The following is a 19,979-nucleotide window of genomic DNA, read 5'->3' as shown; positions in this document are numbered from 1 at the left end:
CCTTTAAGCACGTCATAAATATTGTTTTGTCATTTATTTTGATAATCATCAACTGAAGTGAACATTTTTATCTCGATAATATTTCATATCATCATGAAGAGGAAGTCCTACAAGCTGAGAAATGTGTCTCAGTATTTTGGTGCAGCTTATTTCAGAGCTGCACATACACTTTTGCACTCATTTCTTCATATACTGCTTTTTACACTGTATGTTTTAGGTGTGTGCTTGCTATGTCACTCTATGAAGAAAACATTTGAGGAATTTCTCTGGGTAAATAAATCTTTAAGTCATGAATTTAGCAGCAACACTTAAAGGCTGGTAATTAAAGAGCTGCAAATCTAAGTGTGTCTGGATTCTTTTCACTACTTAATTTTTTGTAGTGATTAAACTCTACATTTTAGTACATGTACATGCTTACTATAGCCAATCAAAGAAAATACTTAATAAAATGCATGAAGTAACAGCATTAAAAAGTGAATGTAATAGGTGCTAACTAATAACAGTTACTAATATTTTATATTAAGCACTCATTAAAAATATTTTTAAATATGTATCCAATTTTGATTGTAATGAATAAAAATAAGAACTTTGCCATCTGATATTACTGTTAATGCCAGAACGCAGGGATGAGCATTTTTTCCTTTTCGTTTTGGTTTTATATGAAAAAAAAAAAAAAGCATACTGAGCGAGTAATGTGATTGGCTTAAAACCCGGAAGTGACTCACGGGAGCTAGATAGCGTTAGCAAATAACAGCGGTTCGTTCTATTGTTTATGTAGCAGTTAGTTAGTTAGTTAGTTATAACTGTTTAACCTTACCTGTGGCTCCTCCGGTACAGAAAGTGTCTTTAGACCGTCATGGACGAAGTAACGGGGGCTCAGCTGGTTGCCGAGTCTCTAAAGACTCAGGTACGTTTGGGAGAGTAAACATTGAGTGGTTTAACTAATGAACTCTAACCTATATGCTCATTTTAGTTTAACAGATAACTAGCTAACACGCTGTGTCATCGTGTGGCCACTCACAAAAACTATGTCAGAGTTCAGTCGGTGCTCTGTGTCCAGTAAAAAGAAGTAAAATGTAAACAACTATTAATACTTATTTCATAGACTTCATTGAGTGTTAGGTGTCTTTGTATTTTGTCTTTGCAGAATGTGGAGTATATGTTTGGGATAGTTGGTGTTCCTATTATCGAAGTGGCCATGGCTGCTCAGGCTGCAGGGATCAAATACATAGGAATGCGCAATGAACAAGCGGTAAGAATACATGTATAGAACAGATACATTCTTTTATCAACCAGCAGACATACAATCCAAAACATGCATAAAGACCAGCCAAGACTTAACCACACCAAGCACATCATAACATAACAGTCATCTGTGTACTGCATATATAGCTATATTGATTTAACCTGTTTTAGCTGTGACTTTTTGCAGAACCACTGTTTTACTGTATTAAGGTAAGCTCTCTCACTCTTCTAGGCCTGTTATGCTGCATCTGCCATTGGATACCTCACTGGGAGGTAAGAGTTTGACTGAACAGTTTGATCTGAGTTGTTCTGTCCCTTGGTTCTAACTGTAGCTGTGTCCTGTGGTTCTGTGTGTTCAGACCAGGAGCCTGCCTCGTGGTGTCTGGTCCTGGACTCATTCATGCACTAGGTGGAATGGCCAATGCAAACATGAACTGTTGGTAAGAAGTTTTTGAAGAATGTGATGTTAATGTTTTTTTGCAGCTTGAAGTTTATACATTTAAAACCTGTCCACTCCTCTTCGTATGATTTGTTCAGGCCGGTGGTTGTTATTGGAGGATCTTCTGACCGAAACCAAGAAACCGCAGGGGCCTTTCAGGAGTTTCCACAAGTAACACCCCCTGCAGTGTTGAATTTTTGCTCAGTTATGTTTCATTTTAAGTGCAGCAGCTCTTTTGTTTGTAGGTTGAAGCATGTCGGCTGTATAGCAAGTTTTCTGCTCGACCCAGTAGTCTGGAGGCCATCCCCTCAGTAATAGAGAAGGTGACAGTATATTGTTACTTATCTATCCGTCTGTCTATTTCACCTGAACAACACATTTTGTAGTTGTATTTGAATAATATATTTATTAATATGTGTCATAGGCTGTTCGCACAAGTATCTATGGGCGTCCAGGTGCCTGTTATGTGGACATTGCAGGGGATATGGTCAATGCCAAAGTGGACAGGATCAACGTCAGGTTTGCTATCATTTACTTAAGTTTTCTTTTTTGTTTGTTCCATTTCTGTTATTCTCAATCCAACATTCAAGGAACATATTTCACCTGCAGAGTTGTGTCCTGCTGTCCACCTCCTCCAGTGAGTGTGGCTGAGAAAAGCACCATTAATGAAGCCATCTCTGTGTTGAAAATGGCTGAAAGACCCTTGGTCATCATTGGCAAAGGTAACATCAAAACATCATCATGTCTTCTTTTTTTTTAAATTATCAAATATGCCAGAAACCTTTACTGTCATCAAACATTAGTGAAATGGCAGCAGTCCATAAATGATGAAATGAGTGCTGTACTCAACAGGAGCAGCCTATGGCAGAGCAGAAACGGCTCTCAGGGAGTTTGTGGAAGTAAGCAGACTACCATTCTTGCCCACTCCCATGGGAAAAGGCGTACTCCCTGATGATCACCCCAACTGTGTGGCAGCTGCTCGCTCAAGGTCAGCTCTTTTAGTATCAGTGTGTACTGGAGACAAAACTTGTTTAGTCTGGTAGTCTGTATGAATGAAGTCATTTTGATTAAAAACTCACATTCTTCTTCCTTATTAAAGCATCAAAATTTTATGTATCTTACTAATGATATATGTAACATTTCCACCTTATATCTAGAACTAGGCTTACTTTAGGTTATTGTTTCCTGGGTTGTGTGCTCTCAATTTCATCATACCCCCTTCACCAGTGGTAACTCATAACATTACTTGCAGTTATTTCATTTGAATAAAATGGCCTAATGTGAATGCATTAATTGGTGGTTGTGGTGGGAGCAACAACAGTTCCCATGATATCATGCCAATTCACAACAGCATCTGCATTGTCTCTTCTATTGTTTTGACTATGGCAGAGATTACATACTGTGGGTTTAAACATAGTACGTTTACTACACAAGTGTGAAAGCAAGTCTTTCCAGTAATTTTTTGTACAGTGAAGATTAAATACAAACATTAGTTTTACTTTTTTTGAGTCTACATTTATGTTTTTACTTGTGTTTTTAAAAGCCTGTTGAGCCTGGTGTTCATGTTGTTTTTGCTTTTTCTCTGGTTCCTGGTATAAAGAGCTCTACTCCAGGCTGATGTTGTGCTTCTTCTCGGAGCCAGACTGAACTGGATGCTGCACTTTGGTCTGCCTCCTAGGTTTGACCCAAATGTCAAGATCATCCAGGTATTGAAATTAACCAAGGGCCCCTCTGAATTTTTGACTTTATGTTCATGTTTGATGAACCCTCTTGTTTATTCTTGTTTATTCTTTTGTATGGTGCTAAGTCTACATACAACACTCTGGTAAACCCTGTTGTTTTTTTAAATGTGTGTACAAGTAAAGTTGGATTGGGACAGACTTTTGCATAAGAGTTGCTTGTTTGAGGTCTACTGAAATAATATAAATGCTGTTATTCTGTAATAAAGTTGAGGTTGAAGAATGTGTATATTTGTAGTAGTACTGGTGTGCAGTACAGTGTATTTTTCCACACTAATGCTATTGTGTTCATGTCCTAAACATGTTACTGCTCTGCCCTTTATTTAGGTTGACCTTTGCGCTGAAGAGATGGGCAATAACATAAGGCCTGCTGTTGCTCTCCTTGGCGACGTTAATGCTACTGTCACTCAAGTTAGTCTTCATGCTTATTGTGATAACTTAAACTTCTAGTCTGTTTGGTTCTGCTGTAAGATCATGGTGTTCTTTTATGATCTACTGAAGGAAAAAGCTTCTGTGTTTGTTGAAAGTCATTGTGTGTCTGTCTTCACCGTTTCCTTCAGCTGTTGCAGCAGGTTGGTAAAGATGGTTGGAAATATTCCTTTGACACAGAGTGGTGGAGCACACTAAAGGCAAAGATCACTGCCAATGCAAAAATATCAAAGGTAGGTTGTGACTCATGTAGAAAAACTCCAACTCACATGATTTAAGATGACATGGTTTTAGATTCTTTCTTTTCCTCTCCACAGGCCCTTGCTCTTCAGTCAACGTTGCCCATGAACTACTACACCGTGTTCCACCATATCTCCCAGTTGCTCCCACATGACTGCATTATTGTCAGTGAGGGGGCGAACACTATGGACATAGGACGCACAATGTTAAACAACTACCTACCTCGACACAGGCAAGGCACTGAAGTCTCACTGAAGCAGAGGTCAAAGATGTCCATCTCATACACCTACACATAAAATGACACTTTTAACAGATGTGATGTTTGTAAGGAGGACCCTGTCACTTTGAGGGAATATCATTGCCATATTTCCTCTATATATTTACCTAAGTACTCATACAATACTTATACAGTTATTTGACTTTTAATTTTTATGTTAATTTAGATATCATATATAAATAGTTTTATTTGTATTTAGAAGTGACTAGTTTAAGATTTTTTTTCATTTGGTTTTAGTGAAAAAATAGTAATGGTACTTCAAACCACAGAAGGACACTGAACATGTTCGTTTGTAAATAGGCCGTTTCCATACACCAATGTTTGACTACTGTATATGTCTTTGAGAATTGCAGTCTTTAAGTCCCTTTATATTTGATTACACTGTGTTTGACAAAAAAGTGTTTTGTGTTATGTGCAGATTGGATGCTGGCACATTTGGAACAATGGGAGTCGGCCTTGGTTTTGCTATTGCAGCTGCAGCTCTAGAGAGAAGAGAGAATAAAGGCCAAAGGATAGTCTGTGTAGAGGGAGACAGCGCCTTTGGATTTTCTGGCATGGAGGTTGAGACAATGTGCAGGTAAAGTTGTTGTCAAAACACAGTACATGCAGTCCTTTATGTTTGAATTTCCAGTTTATCACAATATGCTTGTTTTTTTAACAGGTATAATCTTCCTGTGATTATCATTGTGGTCAATAACAATGGTATATACAGTGGAGTGGATCCCGAGACATGGAAAGAAATGGCAAAAATGGGAGATCTGACCACTTTGTGAGTCATTAATGCCAGTAATCATAATACATACACTGCCGCCTTCAATCCATCTGCTATCACGGTGTCCCATAATGATATATTCCTTTTCCAGTGCTCCACCTGTGACCCTTCTCCCAGAGGCCCGGTACGACGAGGTCATGACTGCTTTCGGTGGTCGAGGCTTCCTGGTGAGGACTGTGGAGGAGCTACGCAGTGCTTTACAGCTTAGTTTGAGTGACTGGGAGAGACCCAGCCTCCTAAATGTGCTGATTGACCCTTCATCTGACAGGAAACAACAGGTAACTGTAACATGTGCAGAGAATAATTCAGTGAGACTACCTGATTGAGTTTTAGAAAGAGGGTGAAATTTATGTTAAAAATCGAACATTCAGGAATTTTGTGTGAAGAAATAAAGTCAGTAGTGTTACATTGACAGTTTGTTGTTCATGTGGGTGACTGTTGATGGAAATCCACACCATTTATGCTGTATAAATGCCCCCTGGTGGATGAGACTAGAATCATGGTAAAACTGCTATTATGGTTATCACTTATTTGTTTTAAGTAGTAGAAGCTGTTACTTGGCCTTGGAGAAGGCACCATAGCGCCACTAGGTGAAAATTTAATACACATACCCATTGATAATGACATGATTTTCAATTATTTTTTGGTAATTTTGACTATGATTATAATTTTTGTCATGGGCATACTTTTTAAAAACACGATTTTATATTAAGTAAATATCACTAACTTGTAAGAAGAGGAAATTTTGATGCTAACAAACAGCCCTGACCATTTCTGCATTAGCATGTATCACGTAAAGTTGGGATAATTTTGTTTTCAGACACATTCCTCTTTTTATTTTGTACTTATACACATAAATAATCACATTTTTGACCTGGTGTGATCATTACACAATGAATCCCATTTACACATTAACTATCAAGAATAAATCACATTATCACAATCATTTCATGAGAAGAGGTAAAAATAGTTTATTCCAACTTTATGGGCAATAGATTTGTCAACCCAAACAAAATCTCCTTCAGTCCACATCTGGGTTATGATCCAGTCTTTGGGAATGAATGAAATATTTATTTAATTTATTTTCTGAGGCTCAAAAGGTTTTAGTTTTACAGTAAATGCCTATTGGGTTTATTCAGTTGTCAGACATGGGAACTTTTTAGGTCACATCATCCATCCCAAGCACACCTTCACATGTCATTTATCTTGAAGGCAATGAGTGGAGTTTTAAGTCCAGTGCTTTTGTGAAGTAGCTCATGTTGTCCTCAAGCCAACCAGCAGACTGACACCAGAGACACCTGACACAAAGCAAAACATATGACTGAAATCTGTAAATCTAACATGAGGTTGGAAGGTGGGGTATTTGGTTTCAGCCTAAGGTTTATTTTAACCTGTAGAGAAAGGAGATGGAAAATGACTCGAATGACATTGACAATTGATGGACATGGAGCAACAAACAGCTTAGTGTTTATTTGGCTCTCGTGTCATCCTTATAGGGCTATGTGACTGGCATGCAACAGTAATCCTTAGACTCCAGGTGCACCACAGAACTGTTGTATTCCACTCACAATCCCTCCACCTCACACCAACCTGACCTTTCTATTTCAGGGACCCCATAATTAGAAAGCATGACCCTCTTTGTTGTGTTGAACGTATCCACGCAACCCTTTGCAGACGTATTTGAAGGTTGTATTCCTGGTGCCTCTGCAGCCGGCAGAAGCGCATCGTCTCATTTTCTGACCTTAGTATCTACCTCGTAGCTGCTCTTCAGAGTTGTCTGACGTGGTCGTAGATGATGGGCCATTCTCTGTTCTCACATACCTCAGTGTGCATTTTGAAGGTCAAGTCTATTTTAACGTCCATCTGACTGTTACATCAAATATCATCTAAGGACATCTAATGTGTTTGTTATCTCTGTTCCCAGGAGTTCCCTTGGCTCACACGCTCGAACCTGTAGTCCAGGATCTGGTTTCTCCTTTGTCCAGAAGATTGATGTAAACCTGTGGTTTAGCTGGTTTGCCACAAACTCCTAGGGCATCTCATTTCATCACAACATCCCAGAATCACCAGTAGACATACTCATGCACATATTGTACAACAGGTTAGGCTGGAGGCATTCCATACTATGATAAATTATTCCTAACAATTTAAACCTGTTATTGTCACCTTTTTAAAATCTGTCTTCTAGCATTGGCAAACCAGCAGTTGATGTAAAAGGCCAAAACACTTTCAGTGAAAGTACACAATGACATTTAAGAATATTGTGAAATGGACAGATTCCAAGAAAACACATTCTTCATTGTGCCTTAGTGTTCATAATGTCTGTCCACAGGCTCTGTTTAAGTATGCCAATGCCAAGATACTTGTAATATGTAAGAGCTTTTACTGGCTCCTCATTGATGAATATGTGATCAGAACAGCAGTGACAACAGTCTTTTCCTTAACAAAATCAATATGTTAAATGTAAGGCTGCTAATGTTTCTTATGATTGTTTCCATGAAATAACTGTAAAATATAATAATAATTTTACTACACTGTCATATTACAATAAATGAAATAATGCAACGGACAATAAAACTTTTTTAGACATAATGTGGTGAACATCATCTCTTATCAGATCAGAGATACCTTAACATGACTGACCTAAATGGTAGTGTAATTACTGGCTCATTAAACATCCTGTTAAAATGATTTGAATGCTGGTAAAACTAAAATGTCATATTACAGTGGACTTGAAGTAAAAAAACCCAAAAAATCTATGTTCCTGTTTTGAAATATTTTGTCCATTCTCCTTGAATTTTAAGCCATGCCATACACATTTTTAAACTAGAAAAACACTTGGAGAGCACAGACCTCTGCCAAGGCAGATCAGTGCTGCCCCCCCCCCCCCCCCAATCACCACCAAAATTTAATCATTTGTTCCTTGTGCCAGTATCAACATTTCCTGAAATTTTAATCCAAATCTGTCCATGACTTTTTGAGTTATCTTGCACACAGACAGACAAACCAACGCCAGCAAAAACATAACCTCCTTGGCGGAGGTAACAAAAGAATTTCTAGCACTCATACGGTAGTATTATTATAGATACATTATGGTTAAAGCCCATGAAATATAAAAGCACTTGTGCATGCATTTGTGCAAAATATGAAAAGATCATTTTTACCTATAAAGTGTGAACAAAAAGAAATATTTGGCTGTCCATGGATTTTTTTTTTACAGCTCTCACTTCCCCTAAGGAGCCTTCTTACTAATGTGCTCAATTAATTATATAGGACAGACTAGGCAATAAAACCAATCTGGCCTGGCCTAAATGGATACCTCAATGCACAGGGGGATGGATAGTGTACTTCCCAGAAAAAGATGTAATAATCACTACAGATAAGTATAAGACTGATGCTCATTTGCACATATACAATACATGTTATGACAGGATGCAAGATAATCCTGTTTGACGCTTTGGTAGAAAAATCACACTGTGGGTTATGGTAAGTCTCCTTAAGAGAGTAGTGGAAACAATAAAGGCACCCCCTGCAGTAGAGATCTAATATTGGCACACAAAGCAGCTGGCAGACTGTCCACTGTAATTTTAGCGCACACTGATGCAGAGGAAAGATTTAATGGGCAGTGGTCGGCATACCCTCTTCTGAGGACGTAAAGGAGACAGAGTGGAGTGAGCAGAGAGGGAGGGGAGAAGTGGGAGAGGGCGGTGAGGAGAGAGAAAGGCAGCGTGAGAGGGCTGCTGTGGCTCAGAAATAAAGTCAGGCAACTACCTGGAGCAGCATGACTCTTTTAACACTTGGACTGTATCTGCCACTGTGGTGCTGTTATGGCCTGGCTCAGTCCTCATTTCTGGACAGCTTTATTTCATTCCCAGCAGGTAAGAATATTGAAATCCCAATTCTATGTGTGTGGTTGTGTGCACTGTACATATGAATGTCTGCATACATACATGGATGTTTAAGGAGCTGGGGTATAGAAGCATGAATAGAGCAGTAGTTTTAGATTACCTATGATTGTTTTTCACCACTGGAAAATGCACTTGTTTTTATTTTCTTGTCACCCATGAGGTAGTCTGGAAATGCCTCTATAAATAGCGAGACCAGCTCCAGTCCTTCCATGAGAGGCAGAGGCACTTTATATCTGTGTCCAGCTCTAGGAACTCTGCTGGACGGGTGTTGTGATTCGATAGTTTGCACCTGTTTCTCTGTTGCTTATGCTGCTCCTGCATCTGCTAACCACTTTCATTTTCAACACTTTTTCTTGTGTGTATATGTAACTTGGTGATGTGTCGCTTGGTTAAGATGTTGACTGTATGACAGCCCATCTGTGTCCATGTGGTGTTGGTCTTAATGAGGAGGTCAGGGCTTTGATAAGGCTGTGCTACTACAGAAGTTGAGATGACAGATAAAGCATAATTTCTTCCGGCTATCTTCATCTAATTTTGACATGTGGCATCATTTCCTGTGTGACTGACTGCATGCACACCTTGCAAAGCTCTCAGATCCCAGGAGCAGCAGAAGAGATTCAGCCCATGCTGTTTGCTGAGTCCACCTCCACCCCCGCTGTTTCCTCCACCCCCTTCACTTTGGCGCCGCCACGCTCATGTGAGTCAAAGTCATGTGACTTTCTATTGTGGAATATCTGACTGTTGATTTGTCCTTGGGAGATGTCCAAACTGCTCCACACTTACAGTTCTTTCGACACCTGAATCAGATCATTAAAAACTTAGCAAGTGGAAAATGTTTGGATCGACATGGCCTGATTTTGACAATGTGTAACAATAATATGGTGAAGTCAGACATTAACACAGATGACAAATAAAAAGAAAACATTTGCCATGTGTTCTCTCATATTGCTCTGTTATCTGTCTAATAATCATTTCAGGTGACAAAGTAAATCATATATTTTATTTTATTTATATTTCACAGAATGAAGATGTTTCTATTACTAATGGTGGTCAATCAGAGACAGGCACTGAGGAGAAGGGGTCTGCCTGTGCCCAAGGCCCTCCTGGGCCTGCTGGTCCACCTGGACCTCAGGTAGGAACCAGACTCATCCCAAATATCAGGCTTATCCCAGTATTATCAATGAACTGTAGATCTGTCTTCTATCCATTGTTACTACACCGACCTTCATCCCTTTTGACTCTGAGTTAGTTTGGCTAAACCAAAGTCTGTCTCTGTTTCATATAATGTGCCAATCATTTCCAGTTAAACAATATATTGCCCACATCTCTGCTCCAACTTGAGAGTTCCTGCAGAGCAGGAGATGGGGATTTCTTTGGCCCATGCAACACAGCGGCCCATTAATGCTCCACATTTAGCTGAGACACAAATAGCCTTTTTCCACTGCCTGCCAGTGTGCCACACATCATTCTCAGAAACCGCCCGAGAGTTGTCTGCCTGGAAAGGCATACTGGGTCGCGTAAATTCCAGGGATTACCAATACAAGCATGAGTCCATGTGTTTGTGTACTTTTTGTGATGAAAGATATAAGGATATTTAGATCCTCTAAACTGCAGGCTGACATTTCAGAAGTGTGGAGCAGATTTACTTGTTGTGATCGAATGATTGTTTAAGCTTTTGCTGTGTTTGCCTGTCTCGAGCTGTAACAGCACCAGCTGCCCTGCAGCAGCATTTCAGTCTATCAAAGAGACACACAAGGCACTTTTAAATCAATAGTGTCCACTCAGCCTTTAGCTAATTGAAACTGCAGCTGTGGGCTAGTAGAATCAGGAAGGACTTTCTACTGGGAATTCGTGGACAATAAAATTACTTTAGATGATATCTCTGTAATGTGTGTGGTGGCTGCATATTTATTGTTTTTTTAATGTTCATCAGGGTCCACCTGGATTGCCTGGTATAGGAGGGCCTAAAGGGGAAAAGGTTAGCATTGATACTATATGTGGTTGCCTCTCCATGATCTTATCTTGTCTTATGTAATTATTGTGTTTCCTTATTTGTTTCTGGTCATAATTATATAAGCTAAAGTTTAATTGACCAGTTGATTATGATTGAAAGATGCTTGCTGCAAATGTATTAAGTGTCCTCTGTCACTGTCCCCTCCTCCACATCCTGTTGTCAGGGAGAAATTGGAAGACCTGGACAAAAGGTGAGAGTCTCCATTAATCACTACATATTCTCTGCTAAGTGGATTTACTCAAAAATGAAATGTAGTGCCTCTGCCTGCTTGCTAGCAGTAACTGTAAGCACTGTTGGTGCCTGGAGGAACATAGACACAACTGACAGGATGTAAAGAACACAGAAAGAGTCAACATGTTGTTAATCAGAGAGGGGAACTACTGACCTCTCAAAGACATCCTGCATTATTCAGTGTCAGAGCCCACACAGCTTGATTAGAAACTCCAGAGGTGTGTTTAGTTAGGACTGTCAAAATAAAACTGACCTCCTAAATGATCAGTCATTGTAATTGAACAGTAAAAGCAGCCCAGTGGGAGAGCTTCGGTGGCGGCCAGCCTGACTGAGCAGCTTTGCAGCACTGCAGTGTAATTTAGCTTAGTGCTTCAGCCAGGTCATAAATCATTTTATTTCCCACAAGCACGGTCTCCTGTTCTATATACAGCCCATCATTTAATTAAAGAGAGCAAAGTGACAGGGCTTGTTAAAGTCATTCTCCCTGTACATGTGCAATGATACTACTGTCTGATAAATACTGGAGCAAACAGGCTGCCAGCTTATGTAATAAATGTGCCTTTTGATTCCTTCTTTCTTATTGAGTTGCATGTTGCACATCTTTTCATTCAGCAGTCTTTCAATTCCCTGGTTTCACATCGTTCAGCTGTGGCAGCAAAGGTTTTATTAGTGCTTTATGATGTATATTTGTGTCTCAGGGCATTGGGTTTGTGTGTAAACTGATGTCTCCTGTTAGGGACGGACAGGTCCGCCTGGACTTCCTGGAAAGCAGGGACTAGCAGGATGGCCAGGACCAAGCGGGCCCAAAGTGAGTAAGTCAGACCTCATAATGTAAATGATTTAATATGTGATATGATATGAGACCGCCTCTCATTTGTTAAAAAAAAAGTACTTATTAACATGCAAACACTTTCTATATAGATCAAAATTCTGTCCTCAAAAAATTGAGCTGTATGGAAGGCTGTGGGTGAAAAATATATGTTGATATTATGTGAAGTATCTTTTTTTTTATACACTGTTTATTTATAAATCTGTTTTGAGACTAATTTTTAAAATGCTGTGAGAGTGCTATCATTTTTTGAGTGAATGAATAAATGAATAAAGATCACATATTTTAATTTACTTTGCTACGTGGTGCTCTTTATTGCTGTAAAACTTATACCATATGAGACTTTTCAGCACACCAAAAAAGGGGATTATAAGCATAACAACAAAATGTAGACCAAAGCAGAGTTAGCCCTGAAACAGGTAGATCTGATAAATGATTGAAATAGTGAAAGAAAATGACCAGTCTGTCTGTCATCCATCCCACTTTTAATCCTGTGGTTTGTTTGTAAGGGTGAGAAAGGTGATCCAGGGCTGATGGGTTTGCCTGGAGCCAGAGGACCAATTGGGCCAAGAGTACGTCTACATTCATCTAACCTAGTTTGACCTCAACTTCACAACATTACTCAGTTTCATCTTATTTTATGTTTCATCTCATTTTATTTTTGCTTTTTGATTTTAGGGTTTACCAGGGTATAAAGGGGAAAAGGTATGTAGAATTAAAAAAAAAAGTTATATCAATATCGATTCTTATTTCTTTATCGTTATCCAAATACTATTATAACACAATGTAATCTGCTCCTTTAGGGTTCTCGAGGAGACCGTGGTGAGAATGGAGTTAAAGGTGACAAGGTAATTTTAAAATGTTTAATGCAAATGTTAAACTAGTGGCAATAAATATTGTCTACAGTGTCTAATATGTGGTGATATTATCATTTACTGTTCTTTATACACAGGGCGCAATGGGTTTCCCAGGAATGCTGGGACAAAAAGTAAGTGCCACGGTCAAACAAGTATGAGTTTTGTCTTTTTCTTATACTTCCTCATATTTTTATCATTACCTCCGCCAAGGAGGTTATGTTTCTGCCGGCGTTGGTTTGCCTGTCTGTCTGTCTGTCTGTCTGTGTGTAAGATAACTCAAAAAGTTATGGACAGATTTGGATGACAATTTCAGGAAATGTTGATACTGGCACAAGGAACAAATGATTAAATTTTGGTGGTGATTGGGGGGGCGCACGGGGGGCCCACTGATCTGCCTTGGCGGAGGTCTGTGCTCTCCGAGTGCTTCTAGTTTTGAAGATGAATTCATTGTTCCTTTGATGATATTCATTGTTGTACAGGGTGAAATGGGTCCGAAGGGTGAACCAGGACTGTCTGGAAACAGAGGACCCACTGGTCGGCCAGGAAAGAGAGGCAAGCAGGTGAGGAGTTTGAGACTGGAATATCACCAACAAACTAATTGCATAATAGTAAAATTCTAAGGAGTAGTCTGCTTTTTTTCTTTTCCATAATACTGTTAAACTGCAAATAAATCACAAATTATAACCTATAGTTTCCTCCTTTTTGTCAAATCAGGCAGGACACTCACATGGAAACATTTCTGCTGAAATGTTTAATGTGTTTGATGCTTGCTGCAGATTTACCCCTTTACCACTGTGCCCCCCCCACATGGATCCATAGTTTCATTCAGTTTAACAAACTGTTAAACAGATGTGTAAACATTTTTAACAGGTCCAATGGTAGCTGTGCACAGCCAGTCAGCAAAATCTGACAGTGACTGAAATCTGGTTCAGAGTAGCCCTTAAATAGGATTCTGATTCACAAACACTACCTCATATCAGCAAATTCTTTCACTGTGAAGGAAAAGAGTCTTGGCTGAAAGTGTTGATTTACATTTCATGTAGGTTTAGTGGAAGAAATTGAACAGGAACATCTGCTCTTATTTATTATTGGGTTTAAGGGGCCAGTTGGAAGGAACTGCTGTCACTTTGATCCTTTTTTCATGGTAGAGGCATAGCTCTGCACTGGTGTTGACAATGACAAAAATCAGGTTTTGCTCAATCAGTCGAAGTGGTTTTCATTTACAGAGAAATTACAGGAAAATGATGAAACAGCTCTGCTTTCTAAGAACCGCTTTTACAACTGCAGTTCTGTTGTATTTGAACAATATATTAACTTTTAGTTCTTGCAGATCACAATTCTTTGATTAAATCTTGTCTAAAAAAAAATAAAGTGTGGAAGCAAATCTTTGAAGATATAGAATATAATTTCTGGAAAGACACTAATACATTATTGAAGGAATTTTAAATGGAAGCAGCAGCACAAATGTTATTCTGTCTCAGTTCTGTTGAGCTCTCACCACCTCATATATTTTTGTTTTAGGGTATAAAAGGAGACCCAGGCAGTCTAGGTCCCATGGGACCTGCAGGTCCACAGGGTACTCCAGGCCATCCTGGTCCTCCTGGCACACCTGCTACAGGTAAAATGATTTCTTTTAGACAACAGGAATCCCAAATACTTTTAAACTCAAAAGGGTGACTATACTGTCAGAATGGGGATCTCAACAGTACATAAACTGTAGAGAGATGGTTCTTTATTCCTTCTGAGTATGTGAAATCTTGAGCTACCACTGTGAGAAGTAGCAAACACCCCAGTCAGCACAAGAAAGCACACTTTACACCAGTGGAAGAGGTAATATTGGTTGTCTTATTTAGCACCACGGAAACCCAACCTCCTGAGGTGAAACAAGATGCTCCCCTCATGACATCATGTGGCTAAAACAGACACACAGATGGCGAGCCTCTCCATAGTATTACAAATATTATGTCACCACATTATCAAAGTGACATTTGTTATCTTGATCAGGTTTCTGTGATAATTGCATCAATTGCATTTGCCTCTTGATAGATGAATCAAAGATACTTCATTTCATAGCATATGGTATTTAAATGAGTATGTCTTCATTTAACACAGTAACAGTAATTCTCTTTGGACCTTTATGACTCTGAACACAATGTGAGTGGTGGCTTTCGGAGCCTTTATATACAGTGACCACTTTTTTCACTTTTTTGTATTTTTAGGACTTTACATGGTTGGAACAAAGGGTGCACGTGGCCCTCCAGGACCTCCTGGAAAGTGTAGCTGCAGCTCTCTCAGTAATTCTCCATTTGATGATTACTCATCCAGAGGAAACTATCCAAAAGTACCAGCGGTGAGACTCTGACAGCTTTGTTACTGTAAATACAAAATGTTTACTATAATAATTTGTATTTTATATGAAAACCTTGAGACATATCAGTAAAAGCCTAAATGTTTGTAGCATGTAGACATTTTTCACATGCTGGGTATTTTTCTTGTGTATTTTTAATAACATGGTACCATGCAGTGTGTTCTTACGTACTTCCTGTGCCTTATTCTGAACAGAAAAAAGGAAGTTTAGATGGATAGAGATTTTTAATAATCTTTGGGCTATTGTTTTCTGAAAACCTCTGAGTTAATTATTTAAAGATGAATTATACACAGATAATTAAAAAAAAACAAAACAAAAAAAAAGTCTCCTGAACAGATGGATATTGCTTTGGCAGCTGAGATATAAAAGTTTAACGCTTAATATATCAGAATGACCTGATGAGGATAGTATTTTATAATTTCAAATATAAAAACATTAAAAACATGAAAATAAATGTCCTCTCCTTGCTCCTTGCCTTTCTTAGATATTTGTGGTAAGTAATGAGGAAGAACTGGAGCATCTTCACACAGATAATGCTCTTGCATTCCGCAAAGATCAGCGGTCTCTCTACTTCAAAGACATTGACGGCTGGCTACCAATCCAGGTATTAATGCCTACTTCAAAATCCTCAGAATGTTCTTCTCCACACTTTAAAGTTTGGTGACTTTTAAAGCTGTTTTTTTGTCCATTTTCCAAGACTTTCCCATTCCAGCTGACACCGTTCCAATCAATGGAAAATGCGCCTGATGATGAGGGTTACTGCGGTGATGGGATTGTGCAGATTTCCAATGGGGAGGAGTGTGATGACAGAAACAGAGTTGTCACTGACGGTTGTGTCAGTAAGTCATGCATCCATGTTAGGTGGTCTGTAATAGCTCCTCAGCTGTACTTTGCTGTGCATATATAACATGACCCCTCCACCCCTGCTGTCTCCCCTTGCAACAGAGTGTAAACACGCCTACTGTGGGGATGGATATCGCTACGAGGGGGCTGAGGAGTGCGATGGAAAAGACTTTGGATACCAGACATGTAATTCATATCTTCCAGGGTAAGCAAAGTCAACAGCTACAGTATGTGTAGTTAAAATTTCTGCTGGAAAAGAAAGCAACCTGTTTTATTTACAGCTTACACTGACTGAGGGTTGTTTTTTTTTACTCACAGGTCATATGGTCACCTGAAGTGCACACCATACTGTGTTATTGACTCAACAAACTGCAAGTACTTCACTTGAGGTGGAGGCTGGACAGTGCAGCGGGATCCTCTGTTATTTGCGTGACACATAACAGGAATATTTTCATGCAAAAAAAAAGAACAATAAGGGACAAGCAAGAGACTCTGAAAGAAGAGGCAGCAAACGATGATGACAGAAATAAACATAACACATATATAACTCCTCTATTGCTGCTAAGATGCCACGTAGCTTCCTGGAGTTATAGAATCAGTCGATGGAGGCGAAACCTTCACACATAAGCAATGCGCAGGACAACTGCGCTCCGTCTTAACAAGCAGGACTCAAGATTGACCTCATCACCATGCCCGACTGAACCGGAACCAGCCTCTGGATCCAGCAGTTGTGTGACAACCATGTAGAGACTTCATTAGGTGGCAGTAGGAAATTTTGCAGAGGATCAGTGGCAGGGCCAGAGGCATATTAATCTTGACCCAGTTACTGGTATAAATAAATGAATAAATAAGAAGAGATGGTAGGACATCCAGAGTCATGGCCCCAGGTATTCTACTGGAGTTTGAATGACAGTGCACAGCATTTGCATGAGGCTAGGATTACCAAATGAGCGACAGCAGCTGTCACTATCCAAGCATGTAACCTATCACTTCTAATTGCCACAACAAGGCTTGTACTGTTTAATCTCAATATCACATCAGTCACTCAATATCACATCAGTCACAATTATAGCTGGAAATGTAAAACCAGGTGAAGAATGAGATCAGTGTTTGCCTGGGATGAGGATTAAGGCAAATATAGTGTAATATAGTGTATTAAAGATGTGTTTCCACTAATGAAGCCTAAAAAAATCACTTCAAGCCACACCCTACGTCTCCCAGGACCTTGGAAACCTCTGTGGCTCTGTTAGCTTGTGATGGTACTGTACTTGACAAGGACATGGTCAACTTTATACATCCAGTAACTTCTCAGGAACCAACAGGTAACGTAGCTCCATGTACTAGACTCCACAGGCATCCTCTACGACTCTGTAGATTAAATGGCAGTGACTGTACGCAGAGGCACACAGGTATAAGAAACTGAAACATTACATTTAATGCATCAGTGATGTGCAGTTCTGTACAATGGAGTTCCTCCCCTATGCTTCACTGAGAAATGAATTATGCTGTATGTGAAGGCTTGAAACTGTTATGTCCTTAATTATATCACTGCACAGGAAAGGCTGGAATTGTCTGTAGCTGCTAAAGGGGAGGAATTCAATTCCAGTCTGTTTTATGATCATTACTGTATTTACTCTAATACCTCTTTATCCAGTCTTTCTGTCTTACAGTATACAGCAACGGATACTCAACAGTAAACTTAACCGTGTAAATGTAGTCTGCTGTGTCTTGGGCACCAATGGTGAAAATGACTTTGCCGATATAAGCTGACATTTTCCATAAGCTACTGTAGGAGTCGCAGTGCCAAGGGAGACCTTTTCTTAGCCATATTTAGCTGTTGGTGGTGTTCTAAGATCAACCTCTGTTAAAGCAGGTGTACATACAAAAAGATAAAGACTGTTACTATATTGTGTCTGCATGCTAATGAGTGTGAAATGCTTCCACTTTGTCCATGTCTGTTTTGTAACTCATCATTGCATTCATCAGCATAGCAGGTGTCTTAAAAGATGTCAGTCTGTGCAGAGTGTAGAAAAATACTGTATGTATGACACACTTTACACAATAGTTGTGTGATAAACTGTGCATAAACATGCACAAAGACGAAATGCCTTTTGGAAACTATGTGGACTGTTCTGTCTGTGGCCTGTACTGCTGAGTTGTATCTTGTACTGTGTATGCACAAAAATCCTGAAACTTAACATGCATGTGGTGACGTACTGTGAGGCTTTAAAAACTATAGGATGCACTGTGACTGAGATAGTGATTTTTTTTCTCTTTTATTATTCTCATATGATTTATACAGTGGTTGTGGGCAATTAAAACTGAAAATAAAATGGGAATTAAATAATTCAAAGGTGTTTGCTCAGTCTCTTTGGCTAGGGGGTTGTCAGCAGCTTTTCTTCCTACTTGTTGAGTATGTAGTGACAGTGATGAGAATCCGTACAAGAAGCCCACCACGATGGACATGCTATTGATGTTCTTTCAGAAAAGAGCTTTTACTGATAAAAAATGCAGATATCCATCAACTGGAGGAAAGATGCTGTCAGCAGCTTCTTGTAAAGTGCTGTGTTAGACTAAATAGTAAACAGACCACACAGTGAACGTTCTGTTTTCTCAGACATGACAATGGGTTTTGGGCTTTTCATTGTCTGGATGAGCCTCCTCAGAGCGGATTGTGGGCCTGGAGATGAGACACAGTGATACAGATTGAGGATGGGCAGCAAGCCAGTGTTGCAGCACAGATATCTGAGGCTGGATGTGGCCGTATAACTCTGTTACGATGCTGTATTTCTTTTCTAAATCACATCAGGACAATTTGTCTGCTGAGATGCCCGAGTAAAAGCTTACCTTGGCGTATTTATCCCATCATGTGCATTCCCCTGACCAGACCAATCAGATTTGTACCACAGATGTCTGTGCTACGCTAAATGTCACTGGAGATGCGGTGGCAAACCTGAGTCCACAAAGTTTGTAATGAAAACATCTGCCACACACAATTCCCCAGGTGGAAATTTCTATTTAACCAGCGTGAGAAGCTCAAACTCTTCTCTCAGGGACAAAGAAATATATTTATTAATGAGATCTCTGCACTTGCAGGTCTATTAATTTTATTAGTCTGGTCATTAAATTAAACTTGTATGAAAAGGGATTTATTTTGCTCGATGGTGACCAAAAATTCAACACTTTTTCAAACAAAAAGGTTTATTTTGGTGCAGACTGGTTGGTGTACCATTACAGCTATGTGTATATCACTAGAGGCAATGCAAAGGAAGTAGGTGGAGACCCAGCTGTTGGCCATAGCCAAGTGAAAATCCCTGACCTTGCTGGCAAATTACTGGCATGCACGACGCTGAGGTCCTGTTGGGGAACACGCTGCACATGCAAAACTCTCACTTAACGCATACAGCAGGGTAAGTGAAGGATCAGTGTCGTCCAGTCAAATGACAACACCTGTGCTGATTTATTATTGCTTACTGGAAGATTTCCTTGGTAAACGTAAAATAAGGAGAGTGTGGGTCAATGAAAAGGGATCCAGGTTAGATGAATCTGAAAAGTTACCCAGCTTTGACATGAAGTATAAAGAAAACACACATAATAATCAAGTCTGCCTCTGTGTTCTTAACATATGTACAAGACTGGACAAACGATTAAGACAACCTAATTATATTTATTACATAAAAACCAAATAGCATCTTTTGTACATTCATAGAAAACCAAATCAAATGTTTGCAGTTTTACAATAACATATTTTCAGGAGTAACAATGGAACGTAGAAGAGCACTCAGTCA

General features: G+C 39.4%; 2 protein-coding genes across 2 annotated transcripts; both read left to right on the top strand.

Moving 5' to 3' along the window:
- The first annotated feature begins 732 nt into the window (after positions 1–732).
- On the top strand, positions 733–7,879 carry hacl1 (2-hydroxyacyl-CoA lyase 1). The gene is made up of 17 exons (XM_030158554.1): positions 733–907; positions 1,148–1,252; positions 1,478–1,518; positions 1,605–1,685; positions 1,783–1,855; positions 1,930–2,007; positions 2,109–2,203; positions 2,294–2,406; positions 2,537–2,672; positions 3,285–3,390; positions 3,751–3,834; positions 3,984–4,085; positions 4,170–4,324; positions 4,788–4,946; positions 5,031–5,138; positions 5,233–5,419; positions 7,066–7,879. The coding sequence occupies exons 1-17, from the start codon at positions 857–859 to the stop codon at positions 7,096–7,098; spliced, it is 1,707 nt and encodes a 568-aa protein (XP_030014414.1). The 5' UTR covers positions 733–856; the 3' UTR covers positions 7,099–7,879.
- Positions 7,880–8,190: 311 nt separating this feature from the next.
- Positions 8,191–18,538, top strand: colq (collagen-like tail subunit (single strand of homotrimer) of asymmetric acetylcholinesterase). The gene is made up of 17 exons (XM_030158555.1): positions 8,191–9,019; positions 9,637–9,746; positions 10,071–10,181; positions 10,983–11,027; positions 11,227–11,253; positions 12,031–12,102; positions 12,633–12,695; positions 12,802–12,828; positions 12,927–12,971; positions 13,076–13,111; positions 13,460–13,540; positions 14,502–14,598; positions 15,200–15,330; positions 15,833–15,952; positions 16,046–16,187; positions 16,294–16,396; positions 16,510–18,538. Exons 1-17 carry the CDS (start codon positions 8,923–8,925, stop codon positions 16,577–16,579), a joined length of 1,377 nt encoding a protein of 458 aa, XP_030014415.1. The 5' UTR covers positions 8,191–8,922; the 3' UTR covers positions 16,580–18,538.
- The last annotated feature ends 1,441 nt before the right edge of the window (positions 18,539–19,979 follow it).

Source organism: Sphaeramia orbicularis, chromosome 16, assembly GCF_902148855.1.
Source record: "Sphaeramia orbicularis chromosome 16, fSphaOr1.1, whole genome shotgun sequence".
Taxonomy (NCBI): domain Eukaryota; kingdom Metazoa; phylum Chordata; class Actinopteri; order Kurtiformes; family Apogonidae; genus Sphaeramia; species Sphaeramia orbicularis.
The sequence above is the reverse complement of the archived record's forward strand: the minus strand, read 5'-3'. Positions and strand labels throughout refer to the sequence as shown.